General features: G+C 39.0%; 1 protein-coding gene across 1 annotated transcript in view; it reads left to right on the top strand.

The window, feature by feature from the left end:
• The window catches only part of WDR45B (WD repeat domain 45B), a 14,604-nt gene extending 4,191 nt beyond the window's left edge, over positions 1-10,413 (top strand). The window contains exons 4-10 of the mRNA XM_015424882.1: positions 1,051-1,138; positions 1,746-1,840; positions 2,821-3,011; positions 4,346-4,431; positions 5,778-5,879; positions 7,671-7,792; positions 8,316-10,413. Of these exons, the coding sequence (XP_015280368.1) occupies positions 1,051-1,138; positions 1,746-1,840; positions 2,821-3,011; positions 4,346-4,431; positions 5,778-5,879; positions 7,671-7,792; positions 8,316-8,422 (791 nt within the window). The 3' untranslated portion in view covers positions 8,423-10,413. The remainder of the gene's footprint in view (positions 1-1,050; positions 1,139-1,745; positions 1,841-2,820; positions 3,012-4,345; positions 4,432-5,777; positions 5,880-7,670; positions 7,793-8,315) is intronic.
• The last annotated feature ends 2,822 nt before the right edge of the window (positions 10,414-13,235 follow it).

Raw genomic sequence — 13,235 nt, 5'->3', positions numbered from 1 at the left:
TAAAAAAAAAAAAAAAAATGGTAATGTAGTTTTTTTTTAAATTTTTCCAAAAATTTCCCCCCCCCCCCCCCCCGAAAAAAACTGGGGGGAAAACAGGTTTTTTCCGAGCTTCAAAATTTCTGGAAATTTTACATCTCTAGTCATGTCATAGAAAATGGAATTCCTTTTCCCAAAAAAACTGTCTGATATATATCAGATTGCAGGAAAATGCTTTTCTGTTCCCTGTATTGCTATATATATATATATCAAATAGCTGTGGGCTATTTGAGGATAAAAAAATTGCAGAGGGGGCATGTAGGGTGATGGTAGATGTTTCTGCAAACCTGAGGTAGTCTGATTGTACTAAATCCTAGAGGAGGACAATGAGGAGTCCTTAGCTAGATTGGGACCTCCCATCTAGTTTCTCTGTATTCAGTACAACTGGTATCTTTCCAGATGGTCAAAGATGTTCAAATAAGCAGGATTGTGCCTCCTCCAGCGGCAATATTGTGCCTTCGCCAGAAGTAATACAATGCTAGTAGCAATTACTGGTTCTGGGACAGGGAATGGTGTTTTTTATTGCTGTCAAGTCACAGCTGATTTATTGCAATCCTGTAGGATTTTCAGAACATGAGACATTCAGAGGTGATTTGCCAGTGCCTGCTTCCACACCATGGCCCTGGTATTCCTTGGAGGTCTCCCGTACTAGCCAGGGTCAACCCTGCTTAGCTTCTGACATCTGACTAGATCAGGCTAGCCTGGGCTATCTAGGTCAGGGTACCTATGTCTTACAAGAAGGAATTTAGATATGAGTGATTAATTCAGATTTGGGTAGGTGGAAAGATTAAATGCATTAAAAGCTTAATGCTAACTGTAGAAGAATCAAAAATTGAGGATCCAGGCTTGGGTTGTATATGCTTCTTCCCTCGGATTTTTCTAACTAAGCCTGTGCAAACGGGACACTATGAGATGCAGTTGCTCCTCATGGAGTTAGTCTTCCAAGCACCAGAAATGCTTTAAGTAATGACAGTTGCTACTGTTAAATTAATCACATCATTTCCACTACTGCAGTGATGATCTGGGATGATCTGAAAAAGAAGACAGTTATTGAAATAGAATTTTCCACAGAAGTCAAAGCCGTCAAGCTTAGAAGAGACAGGTGAGTCAGTGCAGTTTATTTTTCAGAGGGCCCATTTTGTTTATGTGGGGCTGTTTCATTGACTCAACTTTTTATGTGGAAGCTGTGCTGAAAGGGAATGGGGACATTCTCTTGTTGTCCCTATACTTCCCTCTCACCTGAAATCAGGCTTCCATTAGGAGTCTTACAGGATCTCACGATGGGAATAATTTAAGCTTCTCCCTAGTGTAGGAGATACACAAATTTTGAACAAGTCTGGGAAGCTCGAAGAAAATAAGAAACACAAGTCAACTAAACTTTCCCCTTACATATTGTAGAGACTGAAACCCCTCTTAAAAATCAGGAATTTTTAGATCCTTTTTGTGACTAGAAAGTGATGGGCTGAGAACCCTATATGATAAAAAGGCTGGGGTTTTCTTCCACTCTTGATTTTTCTTGAAATTTGGTGAGTGCAGTTGAGAAAATCCATACTGCTGTTGTCAGATTAAAATAAATTAGTTCTGAAGGTGGTTTTGTTGCTGTATTCTTGGGGCAAAATTGCAAGCAAATGTGTACTTGATACTGGACCAAACTTAGCTGAATATAATGATCATCAGTAACATGAACATGTGGGGCTTTTCTCTTTCAGAATTGTAGTCATTTTGGACTCTATGATTAAAGTTTTCACGTTCACGCACAATCCTCACCAGTTGCATGTCTTCGAAACCTGCTACAACCCAAAAGGTAAATTGTCTCCATTACAAAAAATAACAGCTGATGCTGCCCATTTCTATAATTTTTGCTTGACATTTTGAGAATTCCTGTTCTGAAATTCCTTGTATCTTTGCCAGCTGACTGTTATGTTGCTTAGACATACCTTCTCTGCTTAGGTGCAGTAGCAAAGCTGAGGAGGGTGATTGTCTTGTGGCTTCCTGGTACTGCCTGATGGGATCTGGAAAGTCTACTGTGGGATAATTTATTTATTTATTTTATTAAACTTATTAATTGGCCACCCTGCGAGCAGGCTCTGGGCAATTTACAACATTATGGAGATTAAAAATACAAGTAATATATAATCAAAGTTTTACTGACAATAAAACAGAAAGTTAAAACCAATCAAGATGGAAATAAAGCAGTCCTCCTTTGCTGGTTACACCGCTATCCCGCACAGCAGGGCAGGGAAGGGCAGTGCTAATTATGAATTCTGCCACATGTAGATTAATCTGCCTAGTTTATATTTTGTTGTATTTATATAAACTTAGGGGATCATATCCTGATATCAGCTTCCAGTGATGGAAGGCTAACAGGTTAGCAGGTTCTTGGAGAATGCAGGCATTCAATCCACCAGTCTGTTAGCCTGTCAGCTAACAGGTTAACAAGGGCACTGCTGTTGTCAGAGAAGGAGTGATTTCTGCTATTTCTCCCTTCTACTAAAGGCCACCACTTTGCCCTCTGTGCTGTTCATGAATGTTCACTCACCATGAGGAGCAAAATCCCACCTGGGGCGGTGATGCTCAGTGATTTTGAGTGGAAGGGGAAGGCAGAACCATCTGTAGATCTTGTAGGATACAAGTCAGCTTCTGCTAGTCTTAAACCTGAATGCTAGTCTTAAGCCTCAGGGGTGGGTACCCAGAAACTTTAGTTATACCTTCTTATTTCCAGGGATGGGGTGGAGATGTGATTGTAAAAAGAGCTAGTCTTCATTACTTTCCATTGTATTTTAGGTCTCTGTGTACTGTGTCCAAACAGTAATAATTCCCTGCTTGCATTCCCTGGAACACATACTGGACATGTACAGATTGTGGATTTGGCAAACACAGAAAAACCTCCTGTAGATATACCTGCTCATGAAGGAGTCTTGAGCTGCATAGCTCTCAACCTGCAAGGAACAAGGATTGCCACAGCATCAGAAAAAGTAAGCAAATAATCATGTTGAACATTTGGCCAGGAAGGTACCTGGCCATTCTTAATTGAAATCTGACAGTGAAATTGACAGGGAAATCTGTAGGGTCTACCAGAGGGAAAGAAGGCATTCTAATATGCCTCCTTTCCCACCGGTGGTATAAATTGGACCAGAATATATTCAGGAATACCGAATATAGCCCCAATCCAAATACCTTACCAGTATTTTACTGGGGAAATTCGGTATTTACTGATATTTTTCGGGTCTGATTTACCTGCACCCGAAAAATACCGGCTTTTTTTTTTTTAACACCCCTACTTGTAACTGACCCAAGGTCACACCAGCAACTGTATGTGGAGGAATCATACCCGGTCCGTGCTCCTAACCACCAATGTTCCCTCTAAGTTGTAGAGTCCTGTGAGCAAAAATTCTACTTTGTGAGCTACCGGCATTAAAGTTGTGAGCAGGTGATTTGAACACACATAAATTAGTGTGTGCTGGAGCCATCCTTCCTGAGCTGAGACAGAAATGTGTGAGCCGGAGGCTAAAAAACTGTGAGCTAGCTCACACTAACTCAGCTTAGAGGAAACACTGCTAACCACTACACCAAACTGGCTCACAGAGTTTAACAGCTGAGTGGGATCTGAAGCGAAGACATTCTGACAGAAATCCAGCATTCTAGCCATTACATCACACTGTCTCTCTAAAGTAATGAAGGAGGGACAATGGAAATTTAAGCACAGCATGCATATTTTTAGATACTGCTTTTGATCAGTTTTGAACAAGAGTGTGGTTTGGATACAGGGCATTGTTTATGTGGGTGCATGGATTTCAGTGGCTGGAGCACAGCTTTCTCACATCTTGTTGAACCCAAAAATTCCCACTGAACTGCTGTTCCTGGGAGTCCTCTGTTCCCCAGGAGCAGCATTTTGGGCTGCAGCAAAAGGGGAAAGGCCAGAAAGTCACATTCCTTCAGTGGAAATACTTTCCCCACAGAAATGCTTCTGTGGAGCCAAGCCTGTATTTAAATCCTATGCTTTCCTTCAGCTTGTGCATAACAGAGCATACTGCGTGAGCTGGGCATGCCTAGTGCTGGAGGGACATGATTCATAATGCAAGTCATGTTGTGTTTAAAGAAGGAAAGTATCATTTCTCAAGCAGTAACAGGAAATAAGAGAACATTACATGTGGAAGGAACAACATGTAGCATGGAATGATAGTAAAATAATCCAGAACAGCCATATCTGGTTAAGCAAGTAGGAATGTCCTTATGCCTGAACTGTTATTGGGAGATTTAATTCTGATTTTGAAAAGCTCTTTTCTTGTATCTTACATTGCTTTTCAAGGGAACTCTTATAAGAATATTTGATACGTCATCAGGGCATTTAATCCAAGAGCTGCGCAGAGGGTCTCAAGCTGCCAATATCTACTGGTAAGCGTTGTTGTTTTGTCAATGGGTTTAAGGGAGCCATGGCACCATATTTTGCATTGGCTTAAAAGGGGACAAGATGGCCAGTGCACAAAAAAGGGGAGGAGTATATACTCTTACAGCTGTTACTGGGATTTATGTAGATAAGTGATGTGGATTCTCACGTGAATATATTTTTGGTCATCTACTGCATTATATGACAAATGGATCACATTTCTGGCCAAATCAATATTGTGTGCACCACATCAGTTAAGCTTAAGTAGTACTAGGCTTGTCCTTTCTGGGATTTCAGCAAATATGTAGCATTAGCAAAAATGTTCAGTGAGCTGAAGTCTGGAACAATACAGTGGGCAGTAGTGCAGAGCCGAAAGGTGAATTTTGCGAAGAAAAGTATGTGGGATATAAAATAAACCCGTTGAACAGATACGTGTTCCAGATTTGTGAGCCAAGATTGAAAACCTGGATCTTTTCTTCTCAGTTCAGTTAGGTGCTTTGAGTCCTAAATCTTTTCAGTTTTTCTTACAGTGAAAACAGTTGACTTCCATTTAGATAAAGGTTGTAATATTTTTATTTATTCCTATAATCAAACCGGGAGGACACTTTAATGTGAAAATAAGTCCCACATACATTAAGGAGCAGTAAACATTTATTTTAAAGATGTGAATAGCTTTTCTGTGTGTGTTTCTTAAGGTGTCCGTCTTTTCTCTTTTTACTGCTTAGTTACCAGTAGCTGCTACAGCTGTACTCTAGTATCTGTGGATTTAGGATAACCTGCTTGGTTTCAGTGGAGATCTGTTAATGTAGCTTTCATTCTCTTGCTGTGGGGCGTGCCTTTGTTCCAGAAAATTTCCTAGGAGGATCCAGTTTCATGGATTCCAACCTCCTCGGGTGGGGATTAGCTTCTCTGGGGGTTCACTATATGTAGATGAAAAAGAAAATACAATGCTAGGAAATGTTAACTACTTCCTTGTTTTGATAAGTATGATGCAGTGTTCCATATACGTTATCTGTAACGCCAGTTTGGTGTAGCGGTTAAGTGTGCGGACTCTAATCTGGGAGAACCGGTTTGATTCCCCACTCCTCCACTTGCACCTGGCTGGATGACCTCGGGCAAGCCGTAGTTCTAATAAGAGCTGTTCTTGAAAAAGAGCAGTTTCTGTCAAGAGCTCTCTCAGCCCCACCTACCTCACAGGGTGTCTGTTGTGGGGAGGGGAAGGGAAAGGAGTTTGTAAGCAGCTCTGAGACTCCCCTGGGTAGTGAAGGGCGGGGTATAAATCCAATCTCCTCCTCTTCTTCTTGCTCCAAGACAGTGATGTTATAAACAAATTTATTTTTGACTTTTCCATCAGTATTAACTTCAACCAAGACGCTTCTCTCATCTGTGTGTCAAGTGACCATGCCACAGTGCACATCTTTGCTGCAGAGGACCCAAAAAGGAACAAGCAGTCAAGGTAAGATGCTGGATGGGATGAAAGTCAACAAACACAGGATGGATTAAAAACAGTGCTTTTAAAGTTCAGTTGGGACTTTGGATACAGCTTGAGCTATTTTTAATAAAATGAAATCTCAAATGAGATGGTTTCATCTCCAAATGACTACCTGAGCTTAGTAAATGACTGGATAAGAGTAAATAAATTGAAACTTAACCTAAGCAAGACAGAGTTGCTTATAGTAGGTAAACTTAGGACTGGTGAAATTATAAAGAATGGATGAGTGTGGTGAAGTTGCTTTGTAAGTGATCTTGGAACTGGGCTTCTTGTAGCCGATACCATATTTTATTAGCTGATTCGCCTATGTACCTTCTAGGAATTGAAAGATTTGACTGCATCTGCTTGCAGTTTTGGTGACCCAGTTGGATTATTGTAATGTGCTCTGAGGTTGTGCTTGAAAGCTTTTAAGAAGTTACAGTTGGTCTAGTATTCATCAACTTGTTGTGTACTAGTTACCAGTGTATTTTCTGACTAAACTCAAAATGCTAGTTCTTGCCTTTTATGATACTGGCCTGGTGTAATTGAGGTGTAATATGTAAGAACATAAGAGAAGCCAATGTTGGATCAGGCCAATGGCCCATCCAGTTCAACACTCTGTCACACTGTGGCCAAAAGTACCAGATACCATCAGGAGGTCCATCAGTGGAGCCAATCACTCTCATTAAGATCTGATAACCATCTGGTGGTTCCACCTGATCAAGATAATGACACTGTTTTAGTTGGGCTGTTTTAGTGACAGCATCTGTTCTATGGAATCTTCTTCCTGCTCGGGTTTGCCTTCAAGATTCCTTTATTCATCTGGGCCTCTTGAAATTAGGTGAATGCTATTGTTTTAGTTTTCTCTTTGCATTTAGCTACATTTTTGTTATAGTGCATTATTTTGTATACTTTGAAAGCATCCTTTGACGAGTCAGGTTTTCTAAATAAGTTAAATGAACTTTCCAGTGTCATGCCTTCCCAGTTGTTCTGAGTGTTAAAACAGGATGGAGGACAGCTGAATCCATACTGTGTTGAACATGACAGAAGAGTTTTAATTTGCATTTGTAATGTTTAAGAATCATTGCAGAACTATTAACACTACACTACACTCATGGTATTCTGAGTTATGGCAGATTGCAATAGCTGAAAAATTAACAAGTCAAATTAGAATTATCAAATCCAAAGCCGAAACTGTAGACTTTTTTGAAACGTGGCATGATTTTATTTCATATACAACTCAGAACAATACTCGAAGTATGTTTAAGCCCTTCCTCAGATTATGGGATAAAGTTAAGTAAGCCCCACTCTCTATTTTAATCATGTTGTAACTATACATTAATTATGCATGTTTATAGGAGGAAAAAAGGAAGAAAAAGGGAAAAGATTTCCATGTCTTTGTATTTATGCTAAATGTTGAGCTCTCTACCAATGCCTTAATTTTTTTGCTTTTTGCTTTTTATATTTTTTTCTCTTTTTTGTTATGTGTACATTGTAGGTTGTTCTATATGGGGAGTGGGGTGTGTACTTGATGTTTATGTTTGTTTTTTATATTTAAATATTTATTTCGGGGGCGTGAATCATTGTGGGGCAACTTTTTTCTCTTTGCTATGGCTACATCTTTGCAGCTTTTAAATGAAGTATTTCTAAAAATAGTTTCTATCCCCGAGACTGAAAATCTAGCTTCTGTCTATGAGATTGGCTTTATATGGCCTTAGCTGCAGCTAGAAGCCAGTGTGCTTTGTTACAAGTTTTTTGTATCTCTTTCTCTTTCAGTCTAGCATCGGCCAGTTTCCTGCCCAAATACTTCAGTTCCAAATGGAGTTTTTCCAAATTTCAGGTTCCCTCTGGTTCCCCTTGCATCTGTGCCTTTGGAACAGAGACAAATTCTGTCCTAGGTAAGGTTCTAGATTTTTGTGTATGCACACACACAGAGAGAAAACCATCCTAAAACATATCCTGAGATTAAGCAATTATGTCTGCAGAAGTAAGCTTTTTAAAGCTCCATCCTAAACCTATTCACTTGCTGTAGTCCAGTTTGTCACTGGGGTTTAATTCCAGGAAAATACGCATACTTGTACCTTTAGAGTGGCAGCAGTTATGAGTGTAATCAGAGTGCAAGGCCCAGTGCTCAAGCCTGTCTTGAAATTGTATCAGCACCTATGATCTATTTGAAGCGTGGGGGTGGGTGTGAAGGTATTTGAGCTGCATTTAATCTAAGTGTACAAAGGATTTTACTTGTTCCTTGTTATCAATTTGTTGTATATAATTGTCTCCTAGAAAACAGTACTTTGGGCCTTGTACTTGCAAGTAATGGTAGCTTCTCTTGCTGCTTTGATTGCACAGTAGAAACTGCTCTGGGAGAAAAAAAAAAGTAAACATGTTGCCAGCCTGAAAAGAATCTTTCTTTCTTTCTTCTAGCAATCTGTGCAGATGGCAGCTACTATAAATTTTTATTCAACCAAAAAGGGGAATGCTCCAGGGATGTCTATGCTCAGTTCCTAGAAATGACTGATGACAAACTTTGACTGCACGGATGGAAATATTGGGAGAAGGGGGAAGAGGAAGAGAGATGAATGTATTCTTCTCCTGAATCTTTTTCCTCTCTGAAGAGACAGCATATAACTATCCCAGCAGTCAGCGGTGCTGCTCAAGATGGAACAGATGATCTGAAGAAGTCCAAGCCAACACAGTCAGAGCCAGCTGCAAGGCAGAGGACTAATACAGCATATCCTGTCAACAACTGTCTTTAAATGCTAGTTTTGGCTGCTGCTGTACTTCAGTTTTCTTAAAGTTTCAATCACCTCTCTCTAACTTGTGAAGCTTATTGTATGTTATGCCATCAGCCTGCAGGGGAGGTTTTAACAATTTCTTACTCCTCAAAAAGATATTAAAAATCCAATTTTTGTGTTATGGTTGTAGGGCAATAGGAAGGACATGCCAGACAACTTGGGATATTTATACCAGCAGTTCCTGCTTTTAGAAATGTCTATTTCCTCATCTAATACTACACAGAAAGAGATCACAGCAGATTTCCTCTGAGTTACCCTTGCTCAGGAATAGATAGAACGTACAAGACCTTATTTCCATACTGTTGTGGATTTGTATTAATTTGTCAGAGGTGCCAAAATACACATCCTACAAATGGCATTAAGCACTGTTGGCCTAAATCATCCTGCAGGGTAGAAAGTAAGCTACGTAGAACAATCGTGGGGGCTGTGGATCTGGTAGGTAAGTATGTTTAGATAATATAACCATTCCAAACATTTTGTTTTTCCTCGATGTGTTTGCACTTACGTTGTACAGTGGCAGGCCTACAGAAAAGTAGTCTGTAATGACTAGCAGTATATATGCTGTTCTTTTCTGCTGTAGCCTGTTAGGTATCAATATCATTCTGCAAACTTAGCATGTTTTGAACAAAGTTTGGTGGCCATTTAAACCATAAGTGATCAATCCTTCAGGCATACAACCGTAGTTCAGGTGTTTTGGAAACAGGTATATGCACACTCAAACTGAAATCACTACCACCCCTCTCAACTAAAAACATCTTTAATTCCCTTTAAAAATTCACACACGCTTCAAAATTAACTGAAGCCTTAGGTTAGAATTGTAAGGTATTTGAATGTCATTTAACTGAACCCTATATTCATATTTGCTAGTTTGCATGTTGCTTTTTCATGTGTATTTAATCATGGAAGTTGTTTTGCACACTTTTTGTAATCTTTTAATTAAAATTGACTAATTTGCTGTATTCATTTTATGGTAATGAGAGGAGTTCTCTATGTAGTCACAGCTTCCTTTCCTATTCTGCTCTGGGTGGTGGTAGATGATTTCATTTTTAAATGGCTGGAACTTTTTAGTGGAAAATTCATAAATAATGGTACATTCTGAGTTGCCCCTACTGTGGACTCCATTGGGTGGCAATCATACCTTTGTAGCTACCATTTTCGTTGTCCTCCATTCCTGCTCTCCCCCCCTGACATCTGCTCTGTTCTAGTTTGAAAATGAATACCATTATTTAGAACTTTTATATGCTTCCTCTTCAGTGACCTGCTTGTGTGAGCTAATTTTAAGCAAATTCCAATGCTGCCTTCTCTCTGCCCTTGCCCTGCTATGGCCGTTATCCCCCGATGCGTTATGGTGTAAGATAACTTCACAGATCTTTTTGCTTGGTACTTTACAGGGTTTTAAACAGTCCCATTTGCAAAATTTGCTTTTCATGCACACTCAAAGAAGTAAAGAGCAATGGGATTCATCTCCTCTCCTGACCACAGCCCCAAAAGCTCCTTCAAATTCTGTTCTACAAAGACAGGAGACCCTTATTAAAAGCAGGAGGAGGAATTGGCAAAAAGTTATTGCTGGATCCAACCTGTTAAGTAACCAAATAAGGCTCAGACAATTTAGTTTAACACAGCTGTCTAGAAGCCGGAAATGAGTCTGACTTAAATATATACACATTAAAATATAAATATTGCATAAGTGATTTCCATACAATTTTCTTAGCCCAAATTATTATTGGGGGGGGGGGTTTCAGCAACTGCCATAGTAATAATAGCAAAGTAAACCTGTACTACAGTGTCCTCCTAAACATGTTAGTCCTTTCCTTCCTTCTGTTAAAACCCCCTCACCACTCGAATAGTAACATCAAAATCCAAGTGTGAAAGAAGCCAGGTAATCTGAGATTCTACAGTCACAACAAGTATCAGAAATAGATGAAAAAAGGGGCAAGAGGAATTTATTCTTGGCTTCTGTTCTCAGAACATGTGATAAAACTAAACATGTTAGTCTAACTAAGCCTTAGTATATAATGTGTTCTAAGTCTTAAATATAGGCCTTACAGCAAGAACATGCATGTAGCACTTATGCACAGTAGTGCATTATGACAATGTCCCCTTTGTCTCCATGTATGCTTCTGCAATCATTATTAATTATGTGTAACCTGCCCTGACTGTTGAGAAAGGTGGACTATAAATACTGTAAGGGCTGGCTGAGATGTTTGCAACACAATTCAAAGGATGCAGATACAAGGTGCTGTATAGGAGGTGAATAACTGCTGCTGCTATATGCTAGCATTGCCTGTTTATGAGGTTAAACATTGCTTCTATTTGCACAGTTGCAGCTTCAGGGTTGCCTCTATTACTTGTAGGGCATGGGTTTGTCTCCTATGCTATTGCCTAAAGTGAGGGTTTTATTGAGTAGCTGCCACAGAACATATTAGGAAAGCTTTTAAAAAGCCGTACTGTATCATTCTGTTACATGGTAGTATTTGAGCACAACTGTTTTTGCACAAGGATCCAATTACCTGGGAAAGTTAAATACTTAGCGAACTATTAAGGTTACAATGTTTCTGTCAGTGTAGAAGCTGTACTTGGTTGCTTTTAGTCTTCTAGTCAAGGTCTTGTTATGCATATATGGTTATCTTATTAAACTTGCACAAAGCATTTATAAGATTAAACCAGTTTGTGCATAAGTAAACCCTATGATGATCAAGCTGCAAGTGAGCCTGGTGAAAAAGATCACTGACAGCTACAGACAGAGCTACAGAGGTGTCCTTTTTCCACTTGAGAGAATTTTAAAGTATTACAACAGTATGGAAAAACATTTCAACAAAGTTGTGAAATATTTATCGTAACCTTCATCTAATAAGCTTAATTTGGCGCACATGTTTTTTCTCTCCACCTTCACAACCATCCTGTGAAGTAGGGTAAGTTGTGAGCAACAGCCTGGTTCAAGGTCACAATGAGTTTCATGGCTCAGTAAAGATTTGACCCCATTCTCCCATGCCCTAGTACAACACTTTAACTATACCACATTATCCCAAAACAACACAACAGGCTCAGTTCTATCAGACTTACTGAGTCAAAGCAAATACATAACCTGGGATGCAGGGTGTACGGAGGGAGCTGTCCCTGGCTAATACTGGCAACTGTAGGAGCCTTAATCCTCAAGAGCACTACCTTTAAATTTATCTCAAGTGGAAAAGGGACAGAACAATGAGGACAGAAAGTTGCCCCTCACCTTGCTACTTGACTATATACAAAGTAAACGTTTTCTCCCCTCCCAAGGGCACTTACAATATACAACAGACATTTTAAAATTTAAAGTTGCTTGCTTTAATGTTTAAATTCTGTGAAAGAGCATGATTTGATTCAATTTAGGAAAATAAATTCTATCCACAGTGCTTGGAAAGAAATATCTACGTAAACCAAATCATTTTGTAACAGTAAAATCAAATTCCTGCAATGTCCTAAGGCCTAACTGTTGACTCAACTGACAATTTACAACATTTCAGCTTCCACGGTTACCTATTAAATCCTTTTTCTGTGTTCTCTCTACTTAATTCACAAACTACCCTGAACATAAGATGTACAAGAACTTCAACCAGAATGAATAATTTTGATTGACTGGAAGTATTTCACCAGATTTTTTTTATTCAAAAGCTTCCATCAATGTGCCTAGTATTCATTAATCAGTAGGTTTGTATCCAAGTCTTTCCCCAATTATTCGATATTGTGGCTTCTAAATGAGGTGACTACAGTGCAAAAAGTAGAATGGTGCAGTTACAGAAATTAGATTTTTACTCCTTATTGTGGCTGTTATAAATTCAGCTAGTGTACAGCAATTTTTCATAATCTTTTAATATGTATTATCTGCAATGACACTGTGACAGTTCTATTGTGTGGGTTAACATGATACTCGGTACAGATTTCTTGTATTTGGTCTTCAGATAAAACAATTTCTAACAACTGTCTAAATTATAAGCCACTCCAAGTCACTTCAGTCCATCAAGAAAATACAGGTGGTTCTTGTAGTAAAGGTGGAGAAAAGACATAAATAATGGTATTGCCAAAAAAGGAAGTGGAGGGGAGAGGAGAGGACAAATCAAAGGTTAAAGCCCAGTCTTCACCTTTAACTCACCTTAATATGTGACAAGATAGTGTGCAAATTAAGGATATAAGAGCAGCCTTAGCTCTTCGTTCAGTTCAGTTCTGAAATGCAAGGTGTATTCTAGTATCACAACTCTTGAGAAGTAGTTTTAAAATGTTCAACTGCAGAACACACACTTTAAAAAAATCACATTTATTATAGCACAGTAGCCACTGTTAGAAAACCACAATAGCTACTCTTAATGAAGACCTTAGAAGGTCTATGTATGACATCAAAAGTTAAGGATAAACTCGTCAGATTAATTTCTACTGGTGGGGTGCTTATGCTTAAAAATATTGAATATACCTCTGACAAGATTTTTTTTTCTTTTAAAAGGACTCGTGATAAAGAATTTTCTCTTTTCTAAATGAACAGTCGGTCATTTTAAACATACACAATATTAAGCGAGACTCT

Source organism: Gekko japonicus, unplaced genomic scaffold, assembly GCF_001447785.1.
Source record: "Gekko japonicus isolate JY-2015 unplaced genomic scaffold, Gekko_japonicus_V1.1 scaffold1387, whole genome shotgun sequence".
Classification (NCBI taxonomy): Eukaryota; Metazoa; Chordata; class Lepidosauria; order Squamata; family Gekkonidae; genus Gekko; species Gekko japonicus.
Note: the sequence above shows the minus strand (reverse complement) of the source record. Positions and strands in the feature narration are given on the sequence as shown.